The 14,928-nt window shown below is 39.6% G+C and overlaps 1 protein-coding gene across 1 annotated transcript; it reads left to right on the top strand.

The window, feature by feature from the left end:
- Nucleotides 1-1,376: 1,376 nt before the first annotated feature.
- rab11al (RAB11a, member RAS oncogene family, like) lies at nucleotides 1,377-13,986 on the top strand. Its single transcript, XM_073485215.1, has 5 exons — nucleotides 1,377-1,675; nucleotides 6,039-6,234; nucleotides 7,521-7,714; nucleotides 9,858-9,938; nucleotides 12,105-13,986. The coding sequence occupies exons 1-5, from the start codon at nucleotides 1,636-1,638 to the stop codon at nucleotides 12,242-12,244; spliced, it is 651 nt and encodes a 216-aa protein (XP_073341316.1). The 5' UTR covers nucleotides 1,377-1,635; the 3' UTR covers nucleotides 12,245-13,986.
- Nucleotides 13,987-14,928: the final 942 nt, after the last annotated feature.

Here is a 14,928-nt window from a genome sequence, read left to right as displayed (position 1 = left end):
AAACCTGCAATGAAATCTCATTTTATTGATGTGTTTAAAAACAGACTCAATAAAGGCTGAGAGGTGTTTCAGGGACTTTCCAGTTCTGTCAAGTGTTAAATTGTGGGAAATACCAAAAACCCTTGTTTTTTGTGTATTGGCTTTACTTGCTCATTGTTTTGGGTCCCACAGACCCTAATACTGCATGTGTAAACCTGATCATAATAATACATTTTATAAAATCAACAATTTTTCCTTCAAATATGTTCTTTCTTTTCTCGTGACCAAAATAAAACCTCAACACAGGGCTGGGCAATATATCAATATTATCTTGTTATTGTGATATAAGACTATGCATCATCTTAGATTTTGGATGTCGTTATATTGTGATATGGCACAAGAGAAATAAGAATAATAAGAATATATAATATAATAAAGTGAAAATAAACCCCTAAAATCATGAAATAACTCTTTATGTGGTTTGACAACTATGTTTTATGACCATTTACATATTCTGTCATCAATGTGTGAAAAGGTTTATGGCAAAGGGATGGGTCGCAACACTTTCCTACATGTTGAGCTATAGGGCCAGGTGATAGAGTCTCGTAATAATACTGCAATACTTTTATCTCGATATATGACATAAATCTAATTTTTTTTTAAATCTCAAAAACATTTATGACACAAGGTGACAAATTCAAAAGTAAAAAATATTGATATTACGACAATATTGTAGGGATGACTATTGCTACTTTTACAGAATATCTCAACATTATTTTTGATAAATAACCATCAGTAATGTGGATACACTAATTACTAAGTGGGTAAAGGCAATATTAGAACAAGTAGAACAGGCTGGTGAGTTCGGAAAATGACGTCACTTTACTGTAATGCAGCCTTTAAAACCAGGAGAAGACAACACTTATGCCATATCACAATATAACAATATCCCAAAAAAAGATAATATATAGTCTAATATCACAATACCAGGATGATATATTCCAGTTGCCTGTGATACAGCACTTATAATTACCATGACCTGGATGGCTGATAACCTTCATCAGCACACAGTATCTGTAAAGGGAAAAGTTAAGCCATTCTCAGGCTCAGATCTCCAGAAAAACCTCCCTCTAGCAGCAGTTTTTCTTATTTCCCTCTTAAAGATCTGACCAACACGCTCGTTGTTCCGCTTACAGCCTCATATTACCTGTTGAGTCTCGGGACCGCCGACGTCATCAATGTTAACGAACGGCGAGTCAAATCATGAGCGACAGCCCGGCGAGCCAATCACGTCAACGCTCGTGACAGGTGTCGATCAGTTATTGACCATTAGGAGCGAACAGGGGGCGGGACCAAAAAAAAAAAAAAAAAAAAAACTGACGTTACGTCGCAACCTCGGTAATGGCAAGTGACAGAGGGTGAGGAAGACGAGGCGAAACTTTTCCAGCTTGTAGTAGCTTTTTAGGATTTTTAATGCGTGATAACAACCGCAGCATCGCATCCTTCGGCCCTGACAGTGATTCGGCGTTGTTGTCGTGTTTCGCGTGAGGCTAAAGAAGACGCTGAACGGCGGTGTGTCGGTCTCGAAGTAGCTGAATACACCAGAAGTTTGTTCGACTTCGAGTAAATACGTAGAGCCGCCGAAGAGGAGACGCTATGACGAACAGAGAAGACGAGTATGACTATCTTTTCAAAGGTGAGTCGCTCTTTTTATCTTTTAGCTAGGTGGCTTATTCTCGACACCAAAGCCCCCTTTCTTCACCTGTGAGCGAGCGAGTGTCACTTGACGCCGAGATGTTGACCTAGCGACGAGGTGTAGCAGCACGACGGTCATCAGACCCCGGAGACAAAAGGCACCTGCTGCCCGAGCTGTGCGTCAACTTATCAACCCAGACACATGACTGCGACATATACAGGACTTTTTAATGTGTAGCGTTGAGTAGCATCTGTGATAAGAGTCATCATCTTTGCAGGCCGATGATGCAATCGTGTTAGGATGCGGTGGCAGGGGTCATAAACTGTGGCAGGAAGACAAATGGAAACAGTTTGGTCTTTCAGGTTTTCATCTTCACGGTTTACTGGAGATCCTGCCTGCTCGTGTAAAGGTGTTGACATCTCTTACAGCTATCAGTTACTCCAATTATTACACCACCTTAAGTCTTATAATTAACAGTGGTCTAACAAACAGTTAAAAATAATTTTAAAAAAAAAAGCCTTACAGATGTATAGCTTTCATCAAGCTTGCCTGGCAAACAGATACTTTCAACATAATATGCAGAAACTGTGTCCCACAGTGTGTCGTCTGTTTATAAAAGATAATGTCATTTAGAGGGGAAATGATTGTTCCCATATGGCTGTCTGGTACAGCAGTAGTTCATAGTTGTACGTGGTCTCTAACAAGGGGAAATGAAGTGCTCACAGTCTTTTCAGATATAGAACACTAAACAATCATGTGTTGTCAAACTGGAAATACCTGAATGAAGTGTGTGTGTGGCCACAGAGAAGCACTGTCCCTGAGCACAGAGAAGATGAGATTTTGCTCACTCACTCCAGGATGAAATGATATGATTGCTGGCGACCAAATAGCAAAGTTATCTGAATCGTTTGCAGCGGTGCAAGGACACCGATAAGGTATCGGCCGACATTCAGTCTTTGGTTTTAAACCAGGAAAGAGCAAACGTTATTGTTACAGCTCTCTTTTGTTCCTACAGCCTCCTTTTGTCCCTCGCTGTTGCACAGCATGAGTCAAGTTGGGTGAGCTCGTAGTGAGTCACCTAAACCTTTCCCTACTGATGGAGACTTCAGCACAGGAAGTCATCCTGCTGAACTCATGCCTCTTTTGTGCCGCTCATTGTCATTTTATTACAATTTCATTTATTTTGTTTTATTTTTTAAATAAACTTTTATACCTCACACTTACTGTGTCGCATCTGGTCTTTCTCCAAAGACATCTGTTTTGGGATTAAAAGCACATTTCACTTCCCAATATTTTTTTCAAGCCATCTGCTTCCTTAAGTGTGTAGAAATATACAGTTAGTGATTGGAGGAGACGAGATATTATCGTCGATCGGGATTGTACGTTTTCGTTATCAGGATAATCATGAATATCCTCACGAGTGACCTGAAAAAGCTCAATAATGTACAATCCTTTCATATCCTGATTTATTTTAAAGTGCCGCAACATAACAGGGAGATGAGGTGCCCACCATTAATCTTGATTTATAAATACCTTATTTAAGATTGCTTGTTCTTCCCTAAAAGAAAGATGTGTATCCTATCCGTGATGAGATAAAATGTTCGTCTCTCAACAAAATGTAAGGTCAAGTGATTCAGGTGCGTTTTAGTCCCATTTTAAGGATTTAAAGCATATTTTGATGATTATCTGGACAATATTGATAATCACAATTAATTTAGTCAGGATAATCCTGACATGAAATTTTCATATCGTCCCATGCCTACATACAGTATATAGTTAAATGTTTTGAATCTCACTGATGTGTGACTACTGATGAGAATATAATGATCTGCTTTAATGGAAGGTATCGCTTTTAGATTACCAGCATGATACACTGCTTTAATTTCAGCTAAATGGAAATGATGGGGATCCTTTATTCCACGTATAGGGATTCAGAAGATATCAGCTAATCTCACTAAAACTGGGTTCAGATTGTCAGTATTATTTTGTTTCATTCTGTATTACTTCCATTCAGACAGTTTTAGGCTAGGCTACATGTAGAGCTGCAACAATTAGTTGATTAATCGATTAGTCGAATAAAAGAAAACTGGTCGAAAAATGTTTTGTTGAGTCCAAGTGATGCTGGATTTTTGGAGCCGATAATGATCCTGGGACGTAAAAAAAAAAAAAGATGTTGATATATTGGCTGATCTCGTATATAAACATAATTTATACATAAACACACATCTTGAAAGATACGTACCTAATCGTACCTATAAAGGCATGTTTTTATGCATTGCATTCTGTTATAGACTGAACGATTAATCATAAGAAATAATCGGCAGATCGTTAATGACAATAATGGTTGGTTGCAGCCTGAGAAATAACTGGGTGTAGGATTGTATTACAATGATATAACAGAGAGGTGTCATATTTTTTTAGCTGAAGAATGCAAACCCCACAATAGGTTGGCGTGTGGGTGTGTAATGCAGCAACGATAATACCTGTCTGATGATGGCAGAGGACCTGGGCATGGTTGCGTAATGATTTTTGTCCTCCGCCCAAGATCTTTTGTGTCAGATGACATGTAGAATGACAGTGTTACCTTTTTTGGCATGTAGGAGAGGAGAGCCACACCGTTGGGCTGTGTAGTCCCATGTATTGGTTATTTAAAAATCCACTTGTGTCTACACAGTTTCCCTTTAGAATGAGCAGTATTGCTTAAATGCAAGTGTAGACACAGTGGTCCGTTTGTTTAAGCAATTTCAACATTCCATAACAAGTTCCTATTTCCTAATAGCAGGGTGGTGCACTGGTGTGGTAGGTTCCTTTTGACAGACTGACTCACCTGATAATTGTGGAAGTAGTTTTCTGACAAACAGTCAGCCTGATAATGCCTGTTTAATTTCATTTTAGGAGAATATTCAGTAGAGGAGAAACAGCCTTAAAGGGGAAGTTCACCCAAAAATGAAAATTCAGTCATTACCTACAAAACAGCATTGCAGTATTCTCCTGAACAGCTGAAGTGGATGGGGACTTGTGTTAAAATGTTAAAAAAAACAACCATAAAATAACATAAAATGGCTCCATACAGCTTGTCCTGTGTAACTCAAATCTCTGGAAGCCCCAAGATCCCAAATTGATTTGATAAGTAATTTTTACACACTTAAAAAGCTGGACTTTTGAAGACTGTACCTGCTAAGCTAAAAGAAAGTCCACATCCAAGTCTTGGGGCTCCTGGAGACTTGGATTACACTGGACGAGCTGTATAGAGTTAAGATAGTTGTTCAGGAGACTGTATACAGTTGTTAAGGAGAATGCTGCAACACTGTCTTACTGTGAAACTCCGTAAATGTTTCGTGGACTGTGAAACTTCCCCTGACTTTCCATCAGCATGGGGGTGGGCAGAAAATGACTAAGTTTTCATTTTTGGGTGAACTTTAATCCTTTTAAAGCTCCTGTTTTTAGCATCATGATTAAACACTAACCATTAATGGAATAGCTCACTCTAAATTGTAAATGTAGACATTTCTCTCACCACATATCAGCAAAAACTCCTGTGACGTTTGTACGTGAATCAAAACAAGGCAAGTGTAGTCACATGGGCTTGTTTGGGGAGTGTTAAATGGTGGCCCTGTTGACTTAAGCAATTCTGAGGAAGGTGTAGATAAATTGCTGTTTGTGCTTGGCATTTGCACAAACTTTCTGAGTTTTGGCTGAGACTAGAGTGAGTGCTCAGTTTTAGTAGCAGATGTCTATACATTTATTTTACAGTGAATATTTAGATTATATACCGCCTTTAAAAACAGCTTATACAAATTGACTTGAGCATGTGTGTGTTTTATAATGATATATGTCTCAGTTCTCTCAAAGATTAAGAAAAAACATATTTAACTTATTTACTCCCCTTTTGTCAAATACTATCATGACTGAAGTACAGCTGACGGTTAAAATTTGCAGCAAATCGCTTGTTGAACCTGGATTAATGTGCTCAGTCTGATGGGAGAGAGCAGATGGTTCTTATATTTTGTATACTCTGTGGGAGTCCCCTGAGTTTCGGCTCTACCTCGGCTAGGAGCCACAAATGTATGTGATTGGCGAGGCAGGCTGTCTAATAGAAATGAGAATCAGATTGAATAAAAAAGAAGTCAATCTGTCTTGTTCAGTGTAACTTCTCTTTGGCTTAATGAACTGTTACACCAAAGGTCTAAGATGTTTTTGCCTTTATAGCTGCAGCCATAAAGTATGCTGTGCCGCTCAAACACAAACACAATCATGTGCAGCCTATTGTCCATATGAAGAAGTCTAAAATACACCATGTGACTGTGCTGATGAAGGTTGTTCCTCTTTCTTTGTCTGAAATCCCCTCTTCTTCTTCCTGTAGTGGTGCTGATCGGAGATTCAGGTGTAGGGAAGAGTAACTTGCTGTCCCGCTTCACCCGAAATGAGTTCAACCTGGAGAGCAAGAGCACCATCGGGGTGGAGTTTGCCACGCGCAGCATCCAGGTAGAAGGCAAGACCGTCAAGGCTCAGATCTGGGACACAGCTGGACAGGAGCGATACCGAGCTATCACTTCTGCGTGAGTACAGTACATCTTTGAAGTCACCATCACACTTTAGTGCACAGACTGGCTTCCACACAGAGGCAGAGATACCCACTACACACAAGTAAATGCTCATGTAAAGGAAATTAATTCCAGCCTACATGCAGACACACAGACGTCCACATGCACTGGTTAAAACAAGCATGTTTTTTGATGGAAATACATACTAAGTAGCGGTGTCATTATTAAAGAAATTCCCCTATTCGATTCAATTTGATTTTAAAGTCATGATTCAATTCAACAACTGTCATTTACATTTTTAAAATCTTATTTAAAAAGATAGGGCTTGACTTTATCGTGGAGGTATTTTGCAGGTTAGGGTTCAAAAGTTCAGATAATATTCACCAAAATAAAGTTTCCAGAGTCACCAAAAAATATCATTTATTCAATTCAAATTCAACAATAAACAACAAAAGATAGAAATTAAATTTGTTACACAGTTTGGTTTCTGAAATCTGTCCAGGAGGATAAGTGTCTTGAAGTGCAGCTGCAGGCTTCCGTTAAGCTAGCTCAGTCGTCTGGAGTGTTTGTTTTTATTTTTTCCCCTTCAGACGTTGAGGTGGAGAGAAAAAAAAAATACTGGGATCGCCACTCCTGCCTTGGATTTAATACTAAGCAAATTAAATTCAAAGAGCTTCTTTTGCTTTTTGACAATGGTGTTATTTACAGTTGCATTATTTTTTTGGCTGTAATTAGTAGTTGAAGGGATATAAACTTCCAACCAGGGGCCATCCTGCATCCACAAATTAAATTTAGAATCAATCAGTTTCTGCCTTATCATTTCTAAAATGGCCAGAAAAAGATATTCTGAAATGATTAAGGCCACAAAAAGCACCTTTTGCCTTGGGGCAGGAAGTCTTCTGTTAATCACGACTTCCTTCTCATCTCTTGGTCAAGTAACCATCCCAACATACTTCACTCTTTTTGAAACGTCTACCCTGTTGCAGCAGCCAACCTTCAGGCATTGGCATGTACGGTGTTAAGCCCTCACCGGAATTGAGGAAGACATCTTTAATTAACAATGTCAGTCAATGTTCACTTGTGAGCTTTGTCTGCAGGCAAGGCTCGTATGTCTTGGCTGTGCTATTTAACTTCTTGTGTTTCTCAGTTACTGTTGTTGTTGATCAGATGTCCTTGCGTTTCGACCTGGCCAATCCCATATGATACACCCACAAAGAACCACCAAATCAACGGGCTGTGTGGCAAGAAAAAGCTGTCTACTCCGATTTAATGATATGTTCACCTCCTCTCATGGTGTCCAGGTACTACCGTGGAGCAGTTGGAGCGCTCCTGGTTTATGACATTGCCAAACACCTGACTTATGAAAATGCTGAGCGCTGGCTGAAGGAGCTGAAGGACCATGCTGACAACAACATAGTCATCATGCTAGTGGGCAACAAAAGTGATCTACGCCACCTCAGGGCGGTACCCACAGATGAGGCCAAGGCCTTTGCAGGTATTGTAACTGTGATGGTGATGTGTGCGTATGTTTGTTTGTGTATCTGTACTTGTTTGAGCACAAAAAATATGTGTGTGTGCGCTTCATTTCATTATTGCCAGGTTAAAGCTTAGATAATGAGAAAAGATGGACTGACCTCCATCTGCTTTAATTAGGTCTTTCAGTATTTTATAACGCATCATGTACGTTGCTGACAGTGAATCTAATTAATGCTCTTACTTGTGTCACAAGTTGTCTTTCAGTTTGTACTGTTTATTTAAAACATTTTGACACGTTACACCCACGTTAGAAATGTTTGCACTGCGATACTGTAAGGCATTTCACATGAATGTGTGCACCAAATGGCATATGTCCATGGCTCGAATGTGTTTCAGTATAGAGAGCAATGCACAAGGTCAAAAGGACCAGATTTAAATTAATTAAACCTACACTTATCTCGGTCCTCTGAGAATTCCTAGGCTTTGTTGCAGAACAGGTTTATATTTTACAGTTGGCCTTCCAATTAATTTAAGTATAATTGTCAACCTTTTGACACTCTTATTATTTTAGAATGGTTCCACCATGTGTTTACTCGTGACCTTGTCTTTATTGGCCTGTGTCCAAAACAGTGTTGCACCTGCTTTGACTGGTTTTTGCCTCATGATAGGACTGCCTGTGAGGAAGTCAAATACACAAGTCGTGTTGGTCCATATCAGAGGAAAGAAATGCATTTCCCTTGCTAGATAAATAAGATTTAGACCCGTCAGTGCTTTCTGTTTGTACTGATTTGTTTTTCAGTACCACTGACCTCATTTATGATACCTGATTTACATAAAGACCATGTGGTGGACATGTCCATGCAAAGTGTATTATAATGCAAGAAGAAGAAGACAACAGCGACAGTGGGCCAATCTGATGTCTCGCTTGTGTCGCTGTGCTACAATTACTGCCTCACCCATGATAATAATATTTATATTCAATTGTAATCTTGTTCATATTCACCTTCATACAGATTAGATTACATAGAAAGAACAAAGTGTAAAAGTAAAATATGATCAGTGCTCGAACAAGTAGAAGGTTAACAAATAAATCAAGTGACATATTGATTCATTCTATTGATCTACTGATTTCAATTTTCATAATGGATATTTTTGATTAGGGCTACAATTAAAGATCTAATATGTACAATTTCTGCAGTAACGTCTAATATCGACTAGACTTTTGTTATATATTTTGTTGAGTTGTGTACTTCTTCTATTATCCAAAATGTTTCCAACAACAGATTTATTTTCAAAAGCAGGGTTGGCTCTTTCACAATAATGACAGCAAATCCTGTGATCCTGCATACTTGTGTCTTTGTTTTGTTAAACCATTATTTTTCAATATTGAATAACCTGCTGATTATTTTCTCAATTAATCATTTCGATAAAAAATCCAAAAGTGAAAAATGTCATTGAAGTTTCATACAGCCTTTGGTACCGTTATCAAATGTCTTATTTTGTTAAACCGACACCTATTCAGTTTATTTTGAAAAGCTGAAAATACTCAAATTAAGAAGCTGGAAAAGCATGAAATGGTCTACATTTTTTGCTTGAATGCTGACTAAAACTATCTCAATTGATTATTAAAATAACAGATTAATATTCTGCCGATAGACCAGTCAATCAATTGACCAATCATTGCAGCAAGTTAGAATATGAAATACTTTGAATTTGAATATCTGCCGATAAAGATATCAATATCGAGTTCTGCACCTGAGCTTTTCCTACTATGAAAAGATAAAAGGTAAAATCTATACATTTAAATATTGTATACGTCATACAGTAGTATACGCTTTTTGAATGGATTTTTTATGCCCCAGCATGTCGTATTCGGTGCATAAAAAGGTCCAAACCATTCTATTCTTTACTCTGCTGTCACACAACCCATTAAATTCTCTATAATTACAAAGCTGTTCATTGTGAGCAATCAAACAGGGAGCGGTTGAAATGACTACAGTCCTGGGGAGAACCCTGGAGTGAGTGCATTATGCAGAAGAAATCAATCCTTGAATCAGTGTGGCAGTACAGTTCAACCATACAATCTTCTTCAGCTCAGTGTTGGTTAAAAATAATGCAGGCATATAACATATTGTGGCCTGATGTGCATGTGTGTTTTACAGAAAAGCATGGCTTGTCTTTCCTGGAGACATCAGCGTTAGACTCATCTAATGTGGAGCTGGCTTTCCACACTATTCTCACAGGTGAGTTTTTCACATTTGTGTTTATATCTTGCCATAAGTATTTATATCAAATCATAGAACGAAAGTGCATTTGATCCTGGAGGGCACTGATGTCTCAAGCGCCTAAGCCATCTAATGATAATGCTTTATATATACTGTGTATTGATTTGTCTTAAAGTGTTACATTTCCATTCAGACGTTGATAGTTTACATAACAACACCCATCATCTGCCACTAGATGGCAGCAAAAACCATCTAATCAGTTCTCAGTGGCCATTACTGATGTGCAGTCTGCTGCAGGAATACCACCTGAATATTTTTTAAGGTCAAAAATATGGGTAATTGGCACAGTGAAAGACCACTCAGCCAGCCAGTCCTGGAGAGAGCTGCTATGAAGATGGCCAATCACCAGAAAAAACACTAAAAATTGGTAATTGTGGCCACAAATTTACTTTGACCCACTGTACCAGATACATCTATTCAAGAAAGAAATTCTGATAATTGCTTGTGGATATGATTTCTCAAGTAAATGTCTATGAGCTTTTTTCCCCCAGTTGGCATACAACCACACTAACAAGTTCATTTGATGTTGGAGACTTGGTAATATGGGGAAAAAAGCAATTGTTGTGACTGAGTCAACCCCTGGAGTGCCTAAAGGGACAATCCAGCAGTGAGTGGTGCTTCCACTTCAATTGCTCCAGGGGCTATCAGTCTGCAAGCTTGTACCACTTGCAGTTTGTATTTTGCTTCTGCTCCATGTTCAATTCCCAGATGTCGCAGCTTGAGCTGTTTGAACCGTTCTACCCAAACCAAGGTTTTATCAGTAATTTGTAAATCATAAAAAACTTCAAACCAACAAGCCCCATTGAGCTATCATTGCTAATTGGCTCATTAAAAGGGAGGAGAAGAGAGGAAGTTAGCAGTACACTAGCAGGCCGGTAGGAGCTGAGCTTTAGACCCGGTGGAGCAGAGAAGACGTCACGTGTAGATATCAGCAGCAGACACACCGTAGGTCAGAGACGGTCATCCTGATGGATTATTGTCTGTATAGGTACAGCAGCTGGTGCTGTGTAGGGTCTGTAGTAATGAGTCATAGTTTCACCACCTGAAGTGTCACGTCACCCAGGAGTCTTGTTTTGCTTTAAACCTCCTTGCTTCCTCGGCAGTTTTTATTTCAGGACTGTTTTGTTCCACATCTGGCTGTAGTTTAGACTTAAAGTGGCAGTATGCAACAGGAAGTCAGAGGGGTGTCTGCACTAGTCCAGCTCTCCTCTCTCTAGTTGATCAGCCAAAGTTTAGGCCAATGACACTCTGAAATCTGTTGAAGGAGAAAATATGATGACAGATCAACTGGGGGAAAATCACTGAATTTCACCTGGGTGCCTGAACAGCTCTTGCAGAGTTGGGAAAGTTGGGATGCTGTGTAAAACATAAAACAGAATGTGATAAGTTGCAAATCCTTTCTGACATATACTCACCCCGAAACAGTACAAAGACATTATACTTTATTTAATGTTTTACCTCTTATATATAAATATATGATTATTCTTTCAAACAAGTTGGGACAGGGGCAACTGGAAAAGTTGTTGAATACTCTAAAAACACCTGTTTGGAACATTTCACAGGTAAACCAGTCATTTGGTAGCAGATGATGATGACGATGATGGTATCATGACTGGGAATGAAAGGGGCATTCTCAGTTCACAAGCAAGGTTGGGGCGAGGTTTACCACTTGGTGAAACACATGATTGTATAAAGAATATTACTAGATCGGCTTGAGAACACTTAATAAGACTGCCTGTAAACACAGTTAATTTGCAAATGATTGCATTCTGTTTTAATTTAAGATTTACACAGCGTCCCAACTTTTTTGGGGGAAATCACATGAGCCTGTAGGGTCACAGAAGCAATGTAAGACATTTATTAAGGTGTTGCAGTTTAAATGTAAAATGTATTGCATATTGTAGCATTGGGGAATGCCTAAAATGAGACTTGGTACTGCCACATGACACAACGATGCCAGTTTAGGATGGAAAGAATCCGTCACTGCTGCCAGGAGTCTGGATAGAACAGTTGTTGTTCAGTTTTGCCATGCTGTTTGTCCTTATCACAATATGTCCCACTGTTGGCTGGATTTATAGGCATCTACACATAACTCATTCCCTTTCACCCTTCTCTCCATCACAGCCATCTACAACATCGTGTCACAGAGGCAGATGTCAGGGCGAAGCGACTCCGACTTCTCACCAGCCTCCAACGTAGTGCCCATCACAGTTGAGCCCACCCAAAACTCAGCCAATAAGGGTGTCTGCTGCCAGAACAACTGAGACCTTACCACTGACCTCCTCCTTCACCTCCAGGCAATCGGAGAAACAGCCAGATAGACAAACAGAGACAGACAGATGGGCAGGGAAAATGGACAGACAGGTAGAAATAACCAGTTCACACAAGGACACTTGTACTGGGGTTGATTTTTCTGTTGTCAGGTTAAGAAAACGTAATACTGTATGAAGAGGGGGACCAGTGAAGGAGGGATGTTAAAGAGGTTTTGATAAACAGACAGGGGGGTGTGGTGAGGGAGGATTAGTATCAATGGAAAGAAAACAGGTGAGGATGACCATACCCAGTGCATTGAGCTTTGAAAGAGGTACATGATCAGAACTGATTCACAGTCTAATGAAAAATTTAACACATTATAAGGTCCCTTTTGTATCTGGTCACGATTTCTGTCTTTGCAAACTGTCTGCCTTTTGAAAGCTCTATTTTACAGGCCAGTAAATGCTTTCCATCAGTTTCCCACTAGCAGGATATTGGGCAATAAAAATCCACATCCAAAAGCCTGAACCTCAACCCCTCTGTCACCACTGTCATTCCCATTTTCCCTTAATGTATAACATTTAGAAAAGAATGTCCCCTACAATATTTATTGAACACTAGATTGAGGTCTTGTTTGGCCAAAGGGTTTGCAGTTTAACACTAGTTGGTTTAGATTTTCCACACTGATCGCTTCATAGCAAAGGATCTCTCTATCTTTTAGATGCTTTTGCTTTTTTCCCCACAATCGTATCTCTATGTGGAAAAAACTTGTCTGGGCGGCTACTACCCCTCACTAATGGAGGAGCAAGGGCTTCAAGTCGTTTTTCCTAAATCCACATGCTGGAATTTGGTCGAAGATGGTTCAAGTTGTGTTCCACCAGGCCACTCAGAGCAATAACATCCCTCCCTAACGGTGACATGTAATTTCTTTTTGATTGCTTTTGATCTTTGTTTGGAAGGCTTTCCTGCTCTGTGCACACTCGGTACTCTGCAGATGAGTCATGCTCTCGCAAGCTTTGCACAGTGTTAACTCTGAAATGAGACGAAAAAGCCGCATGACTAGCGAATGGGTTAACTGCCTCACATGTCTGTGGGATTGAAGTATTGGCTCTGCTGATGGCTGTTTCACCCCTGCCCTGAACCTTTGGGTGCACTGGCAGAGGTTAGGGAATTGGTTTAAATGCATGGACAACCCTTTGCTACTGCTGCTGCTGCTGCCTGCTAGCTGGGATAGATGGATGGATAATGTTTCATGGGATGAGGTAGTGAGGGCACTCAGCCCTGCCCTGCTCCTGTGGTCTCTGATGTACCCGAGATGGCTTGTTTTACTGTAAGTGAAATCCTCCACTGCCTGCTCACCTACTCCTTTCTGTCTCTCTCTGCACTGTATGTAACTGGAACAGGACTCTGCCTTCTGGGATCTCCCTGAGGTCTGCCCTCGCTCTCACTTGTCTTTATTTCCTGTGGAGGGGGCGGGGGTTGAATTGGGGAGCCAGGATTGGGTTTGTTAGTATCTAATAGTCTAATAGATGAGGAAAAGGAGAGAGGATGGTAGTGTTAGGAGGTGCTTAATTAAATCCAAAGGTTATGCACACAGATGGTGTTTATCCTGCTGATGTGTTTCCACATCAACACTGACTTCTGTTGACTTCACAGGTCTTAAACTGGGTGGTGTAGGTTAGGGCTTTTTAACATTTATTCTAATATATGTATATTTGGACTGCATATGTATAAATAAATCTCGTTTGTTATAGCCTGCCTCTTCTCATGTCTCTTTTAAGATGTTTTTAAACAATAACTGCTTCAAGTAGCTGGCTTCTTCATCAGGGAATCTGCAATCAGAGTTAGTTGCATGAGTCATAAGTATAAGTGATGACAGAATATTAACATGCCATATTATATAATTAAATTCTGAATGTCCTCTGTGATCTAATAACACAAGAGATTTGCTCTAAAATGGTACTGCTCCTCTGATCACTGGGAGTTAAATATGAGTGGTGGTCATCATCATCATCATCATCGTCATCACAGGATCATTTAGACATACAAACTCCCCATTCAAACAAACAAAGACAATTGTTTTCAATTGGAGATCATTTCATTTTTGTTTTATTAGAAACATTTACAATACATCTTGAATCTTGGAAAAATAACAAAGAACCAGAACTAACATGGCGCAGATACAATAATAATAATAAAAATGTCTCCAAAAAATGTAATTCACAAAAAAACATGTGCTATAACAAATAAACCTGCAATATCACATGCCTCGTAAGGGCACGGCATACTGTAACAGAGTTCAAAGACTTTTTTTTTAATCCATCCATCAAAGTTGACGGTCAGCCACAGAGGGCCACATTGGTAACCCTCTTTCACTGTTCACAGAGAAACCAGAAACTAACGCCAGGTGATCCTGGCCCAAAAACTAATGCACTACGACCACTATTAGACCGGTATGAAACACCTCTACTGTGCTGGAAAAATTGGAAACGCTACCAAAGACAAACTGTCAGACTGTATTGGCCTCTTTGGAAAAGGTTGCGAGTTTCACCAGTGAGTTCGCTTCAGTCCCAATCCTTTACATGCAGCAGAAAATGTGCCATTGTAGTGTTTTTGTCAAGTTTTTTTCTTTATCTGTATCAACTGTACAAACTAAGAACTTCAAGTTAATTCATATGAGGTGCAAACAGTCTTT

Source organism: Pagrus major, chromosome 17 (genome assembly GCF_040436345.1).
Source record: "Pagrus major chromosome 17, Pma_NU_1.0".
Lineage (NCBI taxonomy): Eukaryota > Metazoa > Chordata > Actinopteri > Spariformes > Sparidae > Pagrus > Pagrus major.
This window is presented reverse-complemented; position numbering and strand designations above follow the sequence as displayed.

Coding starts and splice junctions, on each gene's coding strand:
- rab11al (XM_073485215.1), top strand. CDS start 1,636: ATGACGAACAGAGAAGACGAGTATGACTATCTTTTCAAAG. Junction 1,676..6,038: donor GTATGACTATCTTTTCAAAG/GTGAGTCGCTCT, acceptor TTCTTCCTGTAG/TGGTGCTGATCGGAGATTCA. Junction 6,235..7,520: donor TACCGAGCTATCACTTCTGC/GTGAGTACAGTA, acceptor CATGGTGTCCAG/GTACTACCGTGGAGCAGTTG.